Source organism: Ictidomys tridecemlineatus, chromosome 6 (assembly GCF_052094955.1).
Source record: "Ictidomys tridecemlineatus isolate mIctTri1 chromosome 6, mIctTri1.hap1, whole genome shotgun sequence".
In the NCBI taxonomy this organism is placed as follows: Eukaryota; Metazoa; Chordata; class Mammalia; order Rodentia; family Sciuridae; genus Ictidomys; species Ictidomys tridecemlineatus.
In genome coordinates, this window is record NC_135482.1 from 44,998,721 (window position 1) to 45,013,985 (window position 15,265).

The window sequence follows — 15,265 nt, forward strand, 5'->3', positions numbered from 1 at the left end:
TACAGGTAGGGCAATGCTAAGATTTATTATCCAAATACTACATATAATATGTCACAGACACCATTTAAACAAAATTTCTTGTAGGAAAAGCATGTCTAGACTGGAAAAGCAAGACTGTATTCTTGTTTACATTTACAAATTTGATACATAATAGAGCACAGTGCATCAAACAGTAGCTAGTTCTCAAATGCCTCAGAAACTTTTCTTTAATGTAACATTTCCCACTCCAAAAAACAAAAACAAAACAAAAAGAACCTTTAGTCCTTATATGTCAACTCTGAAGTAAATATTGTTATTTATCCACATTTTTCAAACAAGAAAGCTGAAGTTTAGGGAGGATAAGTCACACAGCTAATTAAAAGCAAAACAGTGATTTAAATTCAGGTTGGCTAGCTGTTCTGACTTTTAGGCAAAATTATGTAAAATTTCAGCACAATTTAACTGTCTTTAATAGGAGATAGTTATAATCAGTTCTATTTTATTCAGCCAAAAATGAACTAAATAGACAAGTAGACAACTTGGGTAGCTCCAAATCAGCATGGTAAAAACATTAACTTTTGCCATTATAAAATGGTATATAATGCATACTCTCAAAGTAATAATTCAAACTACATTCATAGGGAATCAATTCTTTTTATCCAGAACATTCATCTAGGGTGTTTCTGCACGTCAGAATTAAACAATGCTGGCAATCTAACATCAATGCATAACTGTTGGGTATAATATTTTTATCTAAAAACACATGTATCACAGAATTGGGAAAAAAAGGCATGTCTAAGAATATAAGAGTATCAGCTTCTATGAGTGATTTTTTTTCACTCTATATTTTGTTGGTATTATTCTGATTTATCCAAGTAATGTTAAATATCATTCCTACAAATTCTGTCAAATAACAACATTCAAATTTTGCCTGCCTCAAAACTTTTTTTTTAATAACTTCATTTTATTTACTTATATGTGGTACTGAGGATTGAACCCAGGGCCTTGCATGTGCGAGGAGAGCACTCTAAAACTGAGCCATAACCCCGGCACCCTTCCTCAAAACTTATATATCAAATTTCATCTATTAATGTCAAAACTTCCAACTATTGGCATTAGTATATATGTATCACAAACAAGTTTTCCAGATGGTACACATTACAGAGTTTTGAAGTTATAATTAAACAAGAATAAAAAATCTATGAATACAAAATATTTATTTGTCTAATGGAGACAAAACAATTCTTTAAAACTTTGTGGCATATAATACACCATCAAGATTGTAATTATAAAAATTTCCTCTGAAGCACAAATCTGATCACTACTGTTTTTAAAAAAGCCATTTAAAAAATTGTTAGTGACTCTAAAAAGCCAACGTAAAATAAAGACTCTCATACTGCAGCTATTTTACTCCTTTGACTATGAGATCCCAGAACCCCATCAAGATTGATGAAGAATTACCTTGCCATTTTCTAAATCCAGTATATCCTCCTGACAAATACAATGCTGATGACCTGCCGCTTCCATGTAGTAAACTTGAAATCTAGTTCAAGCACTATCTCCTGGAACCAATTCATTAATACCTTAAAATAAGATTGCTCTAGTCTAGTGCATTTCTACAGCATGCACCACCAAAATTTAAAAGCTTGAGAAATATGCAGGACACGTATAATGGTGCACAGCTCGTAGTTAACATTTATTGAATTATACAAGGTAATCTGATTAAACATAAAAAACAATATGAACTAATTTCTAAGAAGTATTTAAAACTGTAAAACTAAAAATTCCTAAAACAATTTATTATTTTAGGAAAACACAAATTGATGAAAATTTTAAATTTGTTCTCTTATGTCATTTTCCACTAATGTATACAAACCCTGAATTCCATCAGAGCTAGAAAACACTTTTAAGCTCACTTAATGAAAAATAATTCCTTCTTCCTTGAGCTCCCGATAAAATTTATTAAAGGCTAATGGTAGAGCTCTTGCCTCCAACAACTGAAGCTCTGGGTTGGATCCCTAGTATTCAAAAAAAAAAAAAAAAAGACAATGACATGGGTAACTATAGGATCCACCACAAAATTTTCAGCAGTTAAATGGATTACATCTTGTCTCTTCCCTCACTTCAGTGTTTACCCCATTCACGCAGAAAGCACTAAGCAAATGTTTATAAAATATCTTGGTATCTTCAAAACCACAAAACTTGATCCTACTTCAGAGCCTTCTACTTCTTCTGCCTGGTAAACCACTCACTCAAAAGATTTTTGCATGGCTTTCTCCTTTTTTGGTTTCTGCTCACAGCAGTCTTCTCTCAACACTCTATTTAAAATAATCTGTTCTTCAAAACTAGTCAACTGCTGTTACCTTTAACCACCTTTATTTTCTTCATTGGTTATGACTACCTAAAAGTATTTACTTCCCAACAGAATATTAGTTTGATGAAGATGAAAACTTCTATTGACCACCATCATATTTACAGAATCTAAAAATAATTTCTAATACAGAACACCCAAACACCAAAGGATTTAGTTGAAAACATCTAGAGTGCTAACATCTAACCAGTAGAACCTAAAGTTTAAAACAATTTCTATCCAAATCAACATCAAGTAAATTCTACAAATCTTGCATCTGCAGAAAGAAGTTTTACGAACACTTTAAAAACACAGAATTTCAAAACTACTCTAAGATTTCATCTCACTCCAGTCAGAACGGCAGCTATTATGAATACAAACAACAATAAGTGTTGGCAAGGATGTGGGGGGAAAAGGTACACTCATACTCTGCTGGTGGGACTGCAAATTGGTGCAGTCAATATGGAAAACAGTATGGAGATTCCTTGGAAAATTGGGAATGGAACCACCATTTGACCCAGCTATCTCTCTCCTCCCTCTATACCCAAAGGACTTAAAAACAGCATACTACAGGGAAACAGCCACATCAATGTTTATAGCAGCACAATTCACAATAGCTAAATTGTGGAACCAACCTAGATGCCCTTCAATAGATGAATGGATTAAAAAAAATGTGATATATATACACAATGGAATATTACTCAGCAATGAGAGAATAAAGTCATGGCATTTGCAGGTAAATAAATAGAGTTAGAGAAGATAATGATAAGCGAAGTTAGCCAATCCCAAAAACCCAAATGCCGAATATTTTCTTTGATATAAGGAAGCTGATTCATAGTGGGATAGGGAGTGGGAACATGGGAGGAATAGACTAACTCTAGATAGGGCAGAGGGGTGGGAGGGGAAGGGAAGGGGACATGGGATTAGAAATAATGGTGGAATGTGATGAACAGTATCATCCAAAGTACACGTATGAAGACATGAACTGGTGTGAATATACATTGTATACAACCAGAGGTATGAAAAATTTGTGCTCTTTATGTGTAATAAGAATTGTAATGCACTCCACTATCATATATAAATTTAAAAATTAATATAAAAAACACAGAATTTTAGGGTTGACAGTAACTTTAGAGATCACTGAATCCAGCAATTCACAAATATGTGCTTCACAAAATCCCAGAAGCATATGATTACAATTGTTTTAAACATATACATATATTTTGGGACATGTGATTCACACACATACACAAAAGTGCATTATAGATTAAATTTTAAAATACTTTGGGGGCTGACATGTCTAGGAATACACCTAGAATTTCTCATAAAACTGCACAGATTAGAACGTTTTCTGTCCAGACATGCTCATTCATGCAGAAACCACAAAAACTACATCCCTAAAGTACTATTTTGTGTACTACTAAATCAAGGGAAAGCTCAAGGCATATCTACTTAAGCATATGATTGCCTCACAGAATAACTGTGCAATAAGGAAATATGCAAAATGTGGCATCAACATCATATAATGTATTATTACCTATTCTCATAGTATTCTTCTAAGTTTTGAGTGTTTCTAAATGAATGTTTAGAATTTTTTAAAAAATGAACAGCTGTCGGGAATTGTTAAGAATCATGTTTGAAACAACTTTCCTACTGCTACTTCTCTTTCAAATTTCTCTATCAATTATCTGCAAGATGATCAAGTTTCAAAAAGCAGACCTTCCACTTACACTAACTTAATCTTATCATTTTCTCTATAGAGGGTACTAAAATAAATAAAGTCAACTTGAGTTAGGTGAAAATTGCCTTCATAATTCCCAACTTCTAATTTTTATACTGATCTAAATATCCTGACTATTCTATGTAATTGTTAATGTTAAATTTATTTTAAAAGTTAACATCAAAACCACAACCATATAAAATTGAAATAATGTATTTGGAAGTACTCTGCAAGCTGTAAAGCATTTTTAAAATACTAACCACAGTAAGGCCAAAGGAATCCAGATCTTTTGAATTGGTATGGTAAACTTAATGAATATTATTATTTTACTGATATATGAAAGACTCTTACAAACAAAAAACTATGAAATTTATAAGCAGGATAAGCACTATACCTTACAATGTAAAAGTAACACAAAAATACATTCCTGTCAGATATGTCATAAAACCCAATAAATGTTCCTCTACCAAATACACCATCTTACATAATCAATCACTACATTTTGTCCAGATGCTGACTCACAATGGAGTTGGTTTTACATCTGAATATCTAAGTGGGAAAATGGTGTATCAATATGTTTGGACAAAAATCAAGTCAATTTATTGCTACCTAAATTGCCAGGTCACAGTACTTTTCTCTTGCTTATTTTATTTACTAAATGAAGATTTAGTTTCCCATAAGACATTTAGTTTCCATTCAGAAAAAGCAGAGAAAGGATTAGTAGATCAAATTCTCTTTTTAAAAAAACATTGTCATTCAAAAAGTCCCTGGAAAATATATAGGCAAGTAATATATACGAAAAGATTTCTAAAATTATAAGCCAAACATTAGCATCTCAACTAAATAAGTCATTTATCCTGTTCTGATATCTATAACTCTAAAACAAGCAAAAGGTGGCTCACAATCTCTTATCCAAACCCTTATGGCCAGAAATTTCTCAAAATTATAATCTTTAAGATTTTAGAAAGAAAAGTAAAAAAGTATATCACATATAGCATCACATCCCCCAAGTGGTCTAGGCAGCAATGTAATCAAACACACTAACATATCTATATTAAGCTGCTAGAAAACTATAGTAAGAGGGATAATATATTACTAATTAGGTTAAGAGAAATAATTCCAATTGAAATTTACCATGTTTAAAAAACAAACAAAAGATCAGTTTTCAGAACTTTTTGTATCTTGCATCTCTGATAAGTATACATGAAACCTTCTCAACCAATTTCATAAGAACAATGGTTTTCAAACTGAGAACTTCTACTTTGCACTAAGTATTGGACCAGGTATTAGCAGGAAAGGGGGGAGGGGCACAGAATCTTAACTTCAGAAAGCCAAATTTAAGAGGAACTCCCCATTTAGAGGTAAATATGCATTACTTTATAAATACAAATACAAAGTATCTTCTTCAACTAATGATTGTAGCCATATAAAATACTGCAAGAAATACAGTCAAAAGCAAAACAGGACCTTAATCACTCTATTCCTAACATTATTTTCTTAGTTCCATACAGACTATACATTTCTGTAAGAAGCTAGTCACTTATTTTATCATAGATAATTAAGCAAATATAAGAAAGACAGTAAAGGAATACAGGACATCTTTCTCCCTATCTTTTCAAACTTGTTGCTTCTGGTTTGTGGCTTGGAAAATGAACACTCTGTCAGTATTAAGTGTCAAAAGACAATCTGGCAAAACAGTTCCAGTTAAGACATGTTTATGGAGAACCTACCAAGTATTATGAAGTATAGAAAGCACCAGAAATACAAATACAAACAAAACAGAGCCCTACCCCTCAGATGCTCACAGTCCAGTGAACGTTTCACTGGAAGGTAAGGAGAGACAGCCAATTACAAAACAATGTGACACATATGATAATGGAAGTCTGAAGAATAAAATGCAACATAGCAAGAGAATTCTGGGAGTCAAGAAAGATTTCATGAAGAAAGTGATATCAGAGAAGAATTTTAAATAAGTTTATGAAGCAACAGAAGTGACAGTTAACCCCCAACACAAATGAGCGCGCACGCACACGCGCACGCACACACACACACACACACACACACACACACAAATGAAAAGAAAAAGGAAATTTCAGAGTAAATGGTAAATATAAATGAAATACCTAACTATATATAAATGAACTTAGATCCTGAGTCTAAGAACAGATAAAATATTAAAGAGTGTCCAGGAAAGAAAATTTTTCCTACATAACTCACTGTTGTGCATTTCCTCTTTTATAAGCTATGAGCTCTTAGCCAAAAATAAGGTAAAGCATTTTCTTATTTCATAATGCAGCATATCCCCTAAGTGACATGCCAAGAGATCTGCATCTAAAGTACAGAACACAAGCTATCAGAAAATAGTAAGAATTTCATTTCCAGGTCAGTCTTAATAGTATATAAATGAATATGCCTTATCAGCATGATTTGTGATGAGTTAAAGTAGAAATCAAAGCATGACAAATAGAAAACCAAGAAAAATTATATATTACTTAAATTGAAAAGCTCAGGTAAAAGTTAATTTTTCTTCTACTTTTTTTACAAAGGCAAATTGTCTACAACATCAATTTTAGCAAAGCTCTTTTCAACACATCTAGTATATGTCATAATTTAATTCCTTTAAATATTATAGGTAGAAATCATCCTTGATAAGGAAGAACAATCACCTGTCTCAAGGATCAGAATGACTCCTATCATAGCACTAGATATCTTGATAAATATTGTATGTAATTCTATTCAAACATTACAGTAGAACTCAGATTAACTCTGCCCCCAAAATTACTCTATCTGGTAACTTCTTCTGCTTCTTTGTTTTAATAAGTCCACTAGGGGTCCAGCTAACAAATAAAACTGTAAATATTTAAAAGTATCTTTTCCACAGACTGTATCACTATTCACATTAAGTTGTCCTCAAATGTTTATTTAAAGAAGCATATAAGATCCAGAATTTATTTTTAAATATGTGATCATAACAAAAACTTTAGTTAAAAAAATATTATCACTGAACATCTCTTTTAAAGGGCAAAACATTAAATTATAAATTAAAATTACATTTACTAGCTTATGAATGTCTACTCAAAATATTTACATATGAAGTACTTTTTAAAACTCTTCCACATTATCAGACAATTTTATAAAGCCAATTTGTCTCTAAAAAAGGTAAAACTATAACTTCTCGTGGGATGTGAAAAATTCTTTAGTGGTATTTTTCAAAGTTTAAGTACTTTTAACACCAGTATCTACTAAAGAGACAAAAACCAAAAGTACTGGGTTGGAACTATTCCCAATGAAATCTACTCATAAATCTGAAGTACTTACTAATTTTTGAATAAAGAGAACTTTCACGTTTTAACTATAAAGCATCTCTGAAAAATCAAAAAGTAAATTAAACATCCAAAATAATAAAGCAAAAAAAAAAAAAAAAAGAATTAGTTCTTTTAGGGAGGTATATCATTTGGAATTCTTTATTTTATATTTAAGATCAGGTACTTCTCAAATGAAGATGGTATAAATCATTCAAACATGCACTTTGCCCTCATTTTTCCACTCAAGGTATTAGCAGGAAGCCCTACCATCCAAATCTTTAGATAAAAGGGGGGAAGTACTATTTTAAATTAAGTGAGGTCTTGCAAAGTCAAGAAAGAAGTGGATAGAGTAGAAGGAATTTTAGAGGAATTTTTTCTTTTTTCAGTTTATTTTGTATTTCTTTTCCTTTAGATTTAATATTACAAAACAACTACAAACTAAAGAGTAGTGTAATATACAGGGTTTACTAAGGAATTCGGTCTACTAGTTCATTTAAGAAACATTTCAATGAAACAAGACCTGAATGTAGATGGACATGTAAGATGTGAATGTACATTTAATCATTTCAGTCTACTGAGATTCTTAATAAGCCCTTTAAACCTGGGATAAAGTTACCTTCCCAAATTGTAAGATATCAATTTATTGACATTTGGCAAAGAACTGCTGTCAAATATACCCAGTATTCACAAACTCAATGTAAAGCTGGGTATGTAAATAGATACTTTTAAACTTCTGCGCCCCCCCCAGTCCATTCTTCATTAATAATCTCCACTTACGTTATTTCAGGCAAATGGACAATGGCACCTATGATTCTTGAGCTCTAAACATTCTTACTATCAAGCATGACAGGAAATGTGTTCCACTTTTAACATTTAAATTCAAGTATGGCTTTCCATGTGATCAGTACAGTACTTTCAACTATTATGCCAAAAATTTTATCAGAGTACTTAATTATTAAGAACTGTCCAGACAATAAATAAAGGAGTAAGATCCTCTGACCAAGAGTTCTACGAAAATGAAAGAAAATATGGTGCACTTGGTCTTTGGATATTGAAAAGTGAAGCTGCCTACTAGGACTAGCAGGAAGTTGATGTTAAGGTGCCTTCCGAAGTCAGTGGTACCCGTATGTAAGACTTTTGTGGGGACGATAGTGTACTCACAGCGCCCAGAATAAATGCAAATTTTAAAAATGCTTTTACAAAAGAAAACTTATTCGTTTTCGCTAAGGGCCATAGTCACCAAGAGTTAGATGCTTTTTCTAGACATACAACAGTACCTCAACTAATAATTAGGAAGGGCTTCTCTTAATCCGATTCATTTCTTCCATGAAACTTTACAAGTTTAAGACCTAAAAGCAAAAAGTGGAGAGGCCCCGGCGGAAGTAAAAACATTAGGGCTTGCAACTTCACAAACAAAAACAACGTCTCGGGTTCCTCCGCCTCCCCAGGACCATCAGGACTCGGTCTCTACTACACCACGGAAGCTTCAACCTCCGGGTGCGGTGGCAGAAGCAGCATCACAGTTGCACTCCTCCTGCCTCCACCATGCACGGCCTTCGGTATCCCAGGGCCTGGAAGCTCCTGAGGCCCGTTAACCAGTCCAGTGTCCCCCATCTTACACTTACATACACAAACAAAAACACACACAAGTGGCGGATGATGTGCGTGAATTGAAAGAATGTGAAGAACCAGGGACCAGCAGCTGCTGGGAAGGTGGCAAAGCCGACCAAAGCGGGCCGGGGCTCCTCGGTTGCCGGCGCTGCCACCTTCTCTTTTCACCCCAGGAAGCAGCGCGGCGGCAGCCGCTCCTCCGCGCTGGCGGGAGCCCCGGGGAACGGAGTCCGGGAAAAGCCCGGCCGCCCGCGGACGGGACTGGGCCTAGGATCTGGAGCCGGCGCTGCAGCGGCCCGAGTACAGCGACGCTTTACGTCCCGTCCACCACCCCCCATACACACCCCCTCCCTCCCTCCACCGCCGCCACCCCCCCTCCCCGCCCGCTCCGCTCTCCCTCTCTCGATTGGAGCCGAGACAAAAGCAACGGGAAGCGGCGGGCCGGGAAGCTACCCGCGGACCCCGAGTGCGACAGGGCCGGCCCCGAGGCATTCCCCCGCCTTGCGGGGGCCCCGAATCCGCCGCCCCCGCCGCGCGCCCCGCTGCCAGACTTCCGAAAATTTGCCAAAAACTCACCGCATGAATTTTCTTGTCCCGCGGATCCAAGATGGCGACGTATCCACCGCGGAGGCTGCTGGGAGCAAGACCTTTACCCTCTGACCCCCGCCGTGACCCCCGTCGCTCCGACTTCCCTCAAGGCGGCGGCGGCGGAAGGTGGGAGCTGCGACAGAGTTGGGGGTGGGTAAGCTGCTTCCCGCGCGCTTGTGAGAGGAAGAGGAGAAATGCTTCACTCCCCCACCGCCCGCATCGAGACTCTACGTTGTCTCCTACCTACTGACTGAAAGGCTTGTCGCTCCGCGGCCGTTACAGTGAGCGGGGCCTTTGCGGCAGCTGCCTTGCTCCTAAAGCCAGGTTGCTTCGCACTGGGCTCCGGCCTTGAGTCCGAGGGGGGCCGCGGGGTCCAGGGGCGGGGAATGGTGAGGTGGCGTCGGTCCGCCCACCTGGGGGACGCTGAGCGTGTTTGTGTTTGTGTTTGTGTCCTGTTCCCCGCCCCCCCACCACGTCCGCTTCGAGACCGGCGCCCTCGCACCTCTTGGAGCAAATCTGATGGCCGTCTTGTTTCCTTCCCCAGCCCCTCAGCCTCCGGTGCTCGTGCGCTCACCTCCAGATACCGACAGCACGTCACCGTCAGTTCCTGAGAAGTGAGTTGTCTTCTGCCGAAACCATTGGTGTTTAATCACTCCTCCGTCTTTTTTTTTTTTAAACTGGTGATATAAAGTAAAAATGCAGAGCTGGTTTTTAAAGCACTGGTGTATGAATTTACTCAAGCCGAATTAGGATTATGGCACTTTATTTAGCTGCCACCCCCCATTCTCCTTATAAGCCTGGGTAACCATCTGGGTCATCACCAAGACCTTTTGAAATGATGAAGGCTTTAGTGGAAACTTTAAGGAGTGACATCTGCTTTCCAGAAAAGTAGTTGTCTCTGAAAATGAAATTAAACCTTTTTTTTTTTTTGCAATACAGTAATCTCCCTTTATTCTTTTGTATCCATAAATTCAGTTTTTAGAATTATTGTGCATTTTGGGTTTAAAAGAAATCCTCTGTAGGGGTTGCGGTTGTGGCTCAGCGGTAGAGCGCTCGCCTAGCACTTGCAAGGTGCTGGGTTCGATCCTCAGCACCACATAAAAATAAATAAATGAAATATTAAAAAAAAAAAAAAGAAAGGCTCTGTATGTGTTTTGAAATTGTGTAGTTTCATAATGTAAAAAATGTTCTCTAATAGAGCTTATTAATGTAAAGCACAGTTAGTTTGAAGTAAACAAAATTTCTGCCTTTCTTGGTTGCTTTTATAAAATCATTTTCTCCCCAAAATATCACTATAATCCAATTTAAATTTGTCATTGAAGGCAAAATCAGGAAATAGCATGAAAAATAGCATATTCTGAAATCAAAGATAACCTTATCATGGTTTTGAATACAAGGTATTTTGATATACCAGCAGATATATAACTTTAACTCCAAATGGTATTGGTGTAACCATTAGAAAATGTTCTCTCATTCCTTTCATTAAACTTTCTGCTTCATTGTGGTTTTTACTTCAGGAAAATATCCTCCCCCAACCCTTTCTTCTTACTGCTGCTTCTACTTTCTCTTCTTCTTAAGGCTGTGTATTAAAAGACTGCCTCTGTATACACATAATATATATATGTGAATACACCTACATATGAATATGCTTTAATGAACACCTAATCTAGCTGTTAGTAATTTGAAAATGTAATTACTAGTGATTTGAAGCCATGAAATGGAGTGATTAAAAGTGGGATACTTACATGTATATAGTAACATTAAGTATTATTTACCTTTTTGGTTTTTTATATATATGTATATATTTTTTTTTAGTTGTAGGTGGACACAATACCTTTTTTATTTGTATGTGGTGCTGAGGATCAAACCCAGGACCTCACTCATGCTAGGCGAGTCCTCTGCTGCTGAGCCACAACCCAAGCCCTATTATTTACCATTTTAATCTATTAATTTGACTTATATATAGGCCCACTTGATTAAGTCCAAGAAATGGACCTTATCCTTACCATCTCCATATTTACTTAAAAGCACAGATTTTAAATAGTATAACCATTGGTAAAATTAGAAAAATCACTTCCAAAGGGAACAAGTCTGATTTGAAAGTTTTATTTATATGGATTGTTGTTGGAAGAGATAGAACAACAGATACTTTCATAATAAATTTATGGAAATGTTACGGAAAAAAATACCCTGACACTATTGCTTTTTTGAGAGCACTGTTTGTTTAGGATGAATCCACTAAAAGCCTTGTTGAACAAATTTTTTTAACTCCTATGCCATATGCCAAATCAGTTTTAATAACTGCCTCAGAGAATGTTCTCAGCATTAAATGAGCTAGCTTTGTTAAGGGCTTATATGACTGATATTTTAGTAAAAAATAAATGGTGCATTTTTAAAATTATTGCATCAAAAAGTCCACCTTTATTTGCCCATTTGGTAGTTTGAGGTTTTTTTGGGAGGTGGGGAGTAGTTGATAGATTTTCTTACTTGAGAAACACTCCATACTATTGGGCATATGTATGTATGTATGTATGTTTGTTTAACATTTTTATTTATTTATTTTTATGTGATGCTGAGGATCGAACCCAGCGCCTCGCACATGCTACCAAATGCTCTACTGTTAAGCCCTAGCCCCAGCCCCCATGTGTGTTAAATCTTTACAGAAAAGATTTAACAGAAAAATTATTGACTTGAATTGAGAAAAAAAAATAGCTTGTTAAGGGAAGAATGACTTTGTATATAAAAACAGCAGACCTCCCATTTTTAAAAAGATGTGACTATAAATAGCAATTTTGCCATGGCAATGGATAAAAAGATCAGGCTTCCCAAATTTGATGGGTCTCATACAGAACATCTGAATCCCCTTGCTCATCCCCTAAATCTTCTTTCTTAGTCTTTCTGATTTTGATAAATAGTACAACCATTCATCAGGTTGTTTGTGCTTAAAATTAGGAATTTGTTTGATTTCTCACATTCTACATCCAACTCATCAACCAGTACCGTCAACTTGCCTTATAATTATATTCTGAATTCAGCCATTTATCACCTTCAGTGCTGCCACTAAGACACCATCATTTTTTATTGGATCATAGCCGCATACTCATCATTTACTCCTATTTTTCCCTGCTTTCTCATGAAAATTTACCCCTTCAAACATAATACCAGCCAGAACCATCATTTCAAATTTTTGTTAATGTTCCTTCCATATTTAAAACTTAAAATAGCTTCTTTATGCACACATAATAAAACCCAAATCCCTTACCATGACCTTCAAGATGGTATACTCTAGCCACTGCCTATTCTCCAACTTTATCTAATTCTCACCCATCTAATTGCTTCTCTATTTCTGTCATGTGCCAGACTTTTTCTAGTCTGTAGCAAAGATATGTTAGTTGTCTCTAAACTTTCCTCCATTTTTTTTGTAGTGATAAACATGGATACATGACTGCCTAGAATAAAGACTATATTTTCCAGCCTTCCTTGTAGTAATAGTGATGGCCAGTGTAATATTAGCAGATATATCATGTGACACCCTTGCAGAATTATACTTAAATGGCACCTGGTACACCCTTCAATCCTTTGCTGCTTTTCCTGTATTTTGTACCCTGGAATGAGATGGCCTGAAATTCTAATTTGAATTCAGACCATTTGCAAGTTCTCTTACCCTAGGGATTGGCAAATCCTTAAACTGGTGGAAATCAGGGTCCTTCTGAGTTTATGGATAAAAACACTATTCTAGCCTTGAATTCCTTACCTTCAAGTTTTGATGTGGAAAGAAAGTAACCTTTTATCTCATTAAAGCCCTTAATTGAGGCCTCGTACTAAACTGATAACTCCATTTTTAGAGTCTTTGCGCTTGCTTTTTATTGTCTTTCTGCCCGATATGTAATTTTTAAGTCTTCTGTGTGGCTGACTCATTCTTTTCCTTCAGGTCTTTACTCACACAACATCTCTGACAGGCCTTCGTTGGCCATTGTATCTAAGGGTAGCTGTCTTCCCATTTATTCTCTATCATACAAACTTCTATAGGGATAATTAGACAATTTGTAAAATACTAGCTAGAAAAAAACAGTGCTAAACTAATGGGATATCCCTAGTTTCCAGCCCTTGATAATGAAGATGTATTATCTTTTTCTGGGAAACCTATAAGGTTATTACAGAAAGAAAGGAAAAACAAAGCTTAATTGGTGAAGCATACTAGCAAATCAAAAGACTAGCAATACATTTAGGGTGGAAATTCTCTCTAAATAGTCTGATTTATTTTGTATTTTACCAAACTTGAATTTCTTTGTCTAAAATATAAGAATCTTTAGCTTTGAGTGAAAAAAAGTTTAATAGTGCCAGTGTAGTGGTATATGCCTATAATCACAGGGTCTTGGGAAGCTAAGACAGAATTACAAGTTCAAAGACAGCCTACGCAACTTAGTGAGATTCTCAAAATAGAAAATAAAAGGGTTTGGGGATGTAGCTCAATGGTAAAGCACCCCTGGGTTCAATCCCCAGTACCTAAAAAATAATAGTAAGTCAAACTTAAGAATGACAAAAAATGTGTTACTAATTTAATCTTCAACTGTTATTTTAAGAAGTAATTTTCTCTTGATAGTACTGACAAAAATTCACAGAAGCAATATTTGGGAAAGTATAAACTGACAGGATACTTCTAGAGTACATTTTGGCAGGATATGTCAAAAGTCTTGAGTGTGTACATTTGACCCAGTATTTCCTTTTCTAGAAATGTATCATAGAAAATAAGGACAGGGCTGGGGATGAGACTTGGTATAGAGTATTTACCTGGCAAGTGTGAAGCCCTAGGTTCAACACCTAGCACCAGGGGGAAAAATGAGGGAAATAAGGATGTGTGTAGTAATTTGATTGCAAGAGTGTGCTTTATTCCATTATTTATTAGTTAACTAGATTAGGAAACATACCTACAATGAATGATTCTCAACCATTAAAAATAATATGAAGAAAATTTTACTGATACAATAAATGGTGAAGTGTAAAGAAAAAGTTGTAAAATATTTTAAATTTTAAATCTTTGTCTCATAAAGAAGGCCTAACAATATACACAAGGTATTAAATCAACATTGCCCAAGTAATTTAGAAATCTTCCCCATTCTCATAGTTTTAAAATTTTCATACAATAAAATTTGTATAATACTAAGTAAAAGGCTGCTTTTCTGTTTTAAGAAACACGTATGTGTTTCTGGGACTAGTACTACATACACAGTTGTCAAGCCTAAAACCTTTTCTATATGCCCCATAACTAAACCAATTCCCATATATTGTATCTTCTAAAATCCATCCTTCCTTCTTTATTCCTACAACCATTCTCTTTATTATATGCTCATAAACCTCCATCTGAACCTTTTTTTTTTTTTTTTGTACTGGGGATTGATTCTAGGAGGACTTAACCCCCTGAGCTACATCCCTACCCCTTTTTTAGTGTTTTGGTTTTTTGGGGGGGAGGGGTTGAGACAGGTTCTAAGTTGCTTAGGCCCTCGATAAATTGATGAAGCTGGCTTTGAACTTTCGATTCTCTTGCCTCAGCCTGGATCTGCTGGGATTATAGGCATGCACCACCATACTGGGCTCCATCTGAACTTTCGAAAGAGGTTCTTTTAAACTGGACTTCATGAATTGAATTTTATCTTTCTAGTCTGCCAGACTACCATCAGATTTAGATTTCTACTGTTCATGTCTTAAGAGTTG

General features: G+C 35.9%; 2 protein-coding genes across 21 annotated transcripts in view; one reads left to right on the top strand and one right to left on the bottom strand.

The window, feature by feature from the left end:
• Positions 1-9,684, bottom strand: part of Cnot2 (CCR4-NOT transcription complex subunit 2) — a 101,085-nt gene extending 91,401 nt beyond the window's left edge. For 2 of the 6 annotated variants that reach the window (XM_078053140.1, XM_005328741.4), the window contains exon 1: positions 9,542-9,684. Coding sequence is in view for 2 of the 6 variants with exons in the window: in XM_078053139.1 (XP_077909265.1) it covers positions 9,542-9,546 (5 nt within the window). In the remaining 4 variants the exon portion in view is untranslated. Of the gene's footprint in view, positions 1-8,631; positions 8,916-9,541 lie in introns of those variants that run through there. The other 4 variants (XM_078053139.1, XM_005328740.3, XM_078053138.1 and 1 more) reach the window with 3 other exon arrangements.
• LOC144378612 (uncharacterized) overlaps positions 9,541-15,265 on the top strand; it is a 262,662-nt gene continuing 256,937 nt past the window's right edge. For 7 of the 15 annotated variants that reach the window (XR_013440459.1, XR_013440458.1, XM_078053145.1 and 4 more), the window contains exons 1-2: positions 9,573-9,707; positions 10,098-10,167. Coding sequence is in view for 5 of the 15 variants with exons in the window: in XM_078053145.1 (XP_077909271.1) it covers positions 9,573-9,707; positions 10,098-10,167 (205 nt within the window). In the remaining 10 variants the exon portion in view is untranslated. Of the gene's footprint in view, positions 9,878-10,097; positions 10,168-15,265 lie in introns of all 15 variants that reach the window. The other 8 variants (XR_013440466.1, XR_013440465.1, XR_013440460.1 and 5 more) reach the window with 5 other exon arrangements.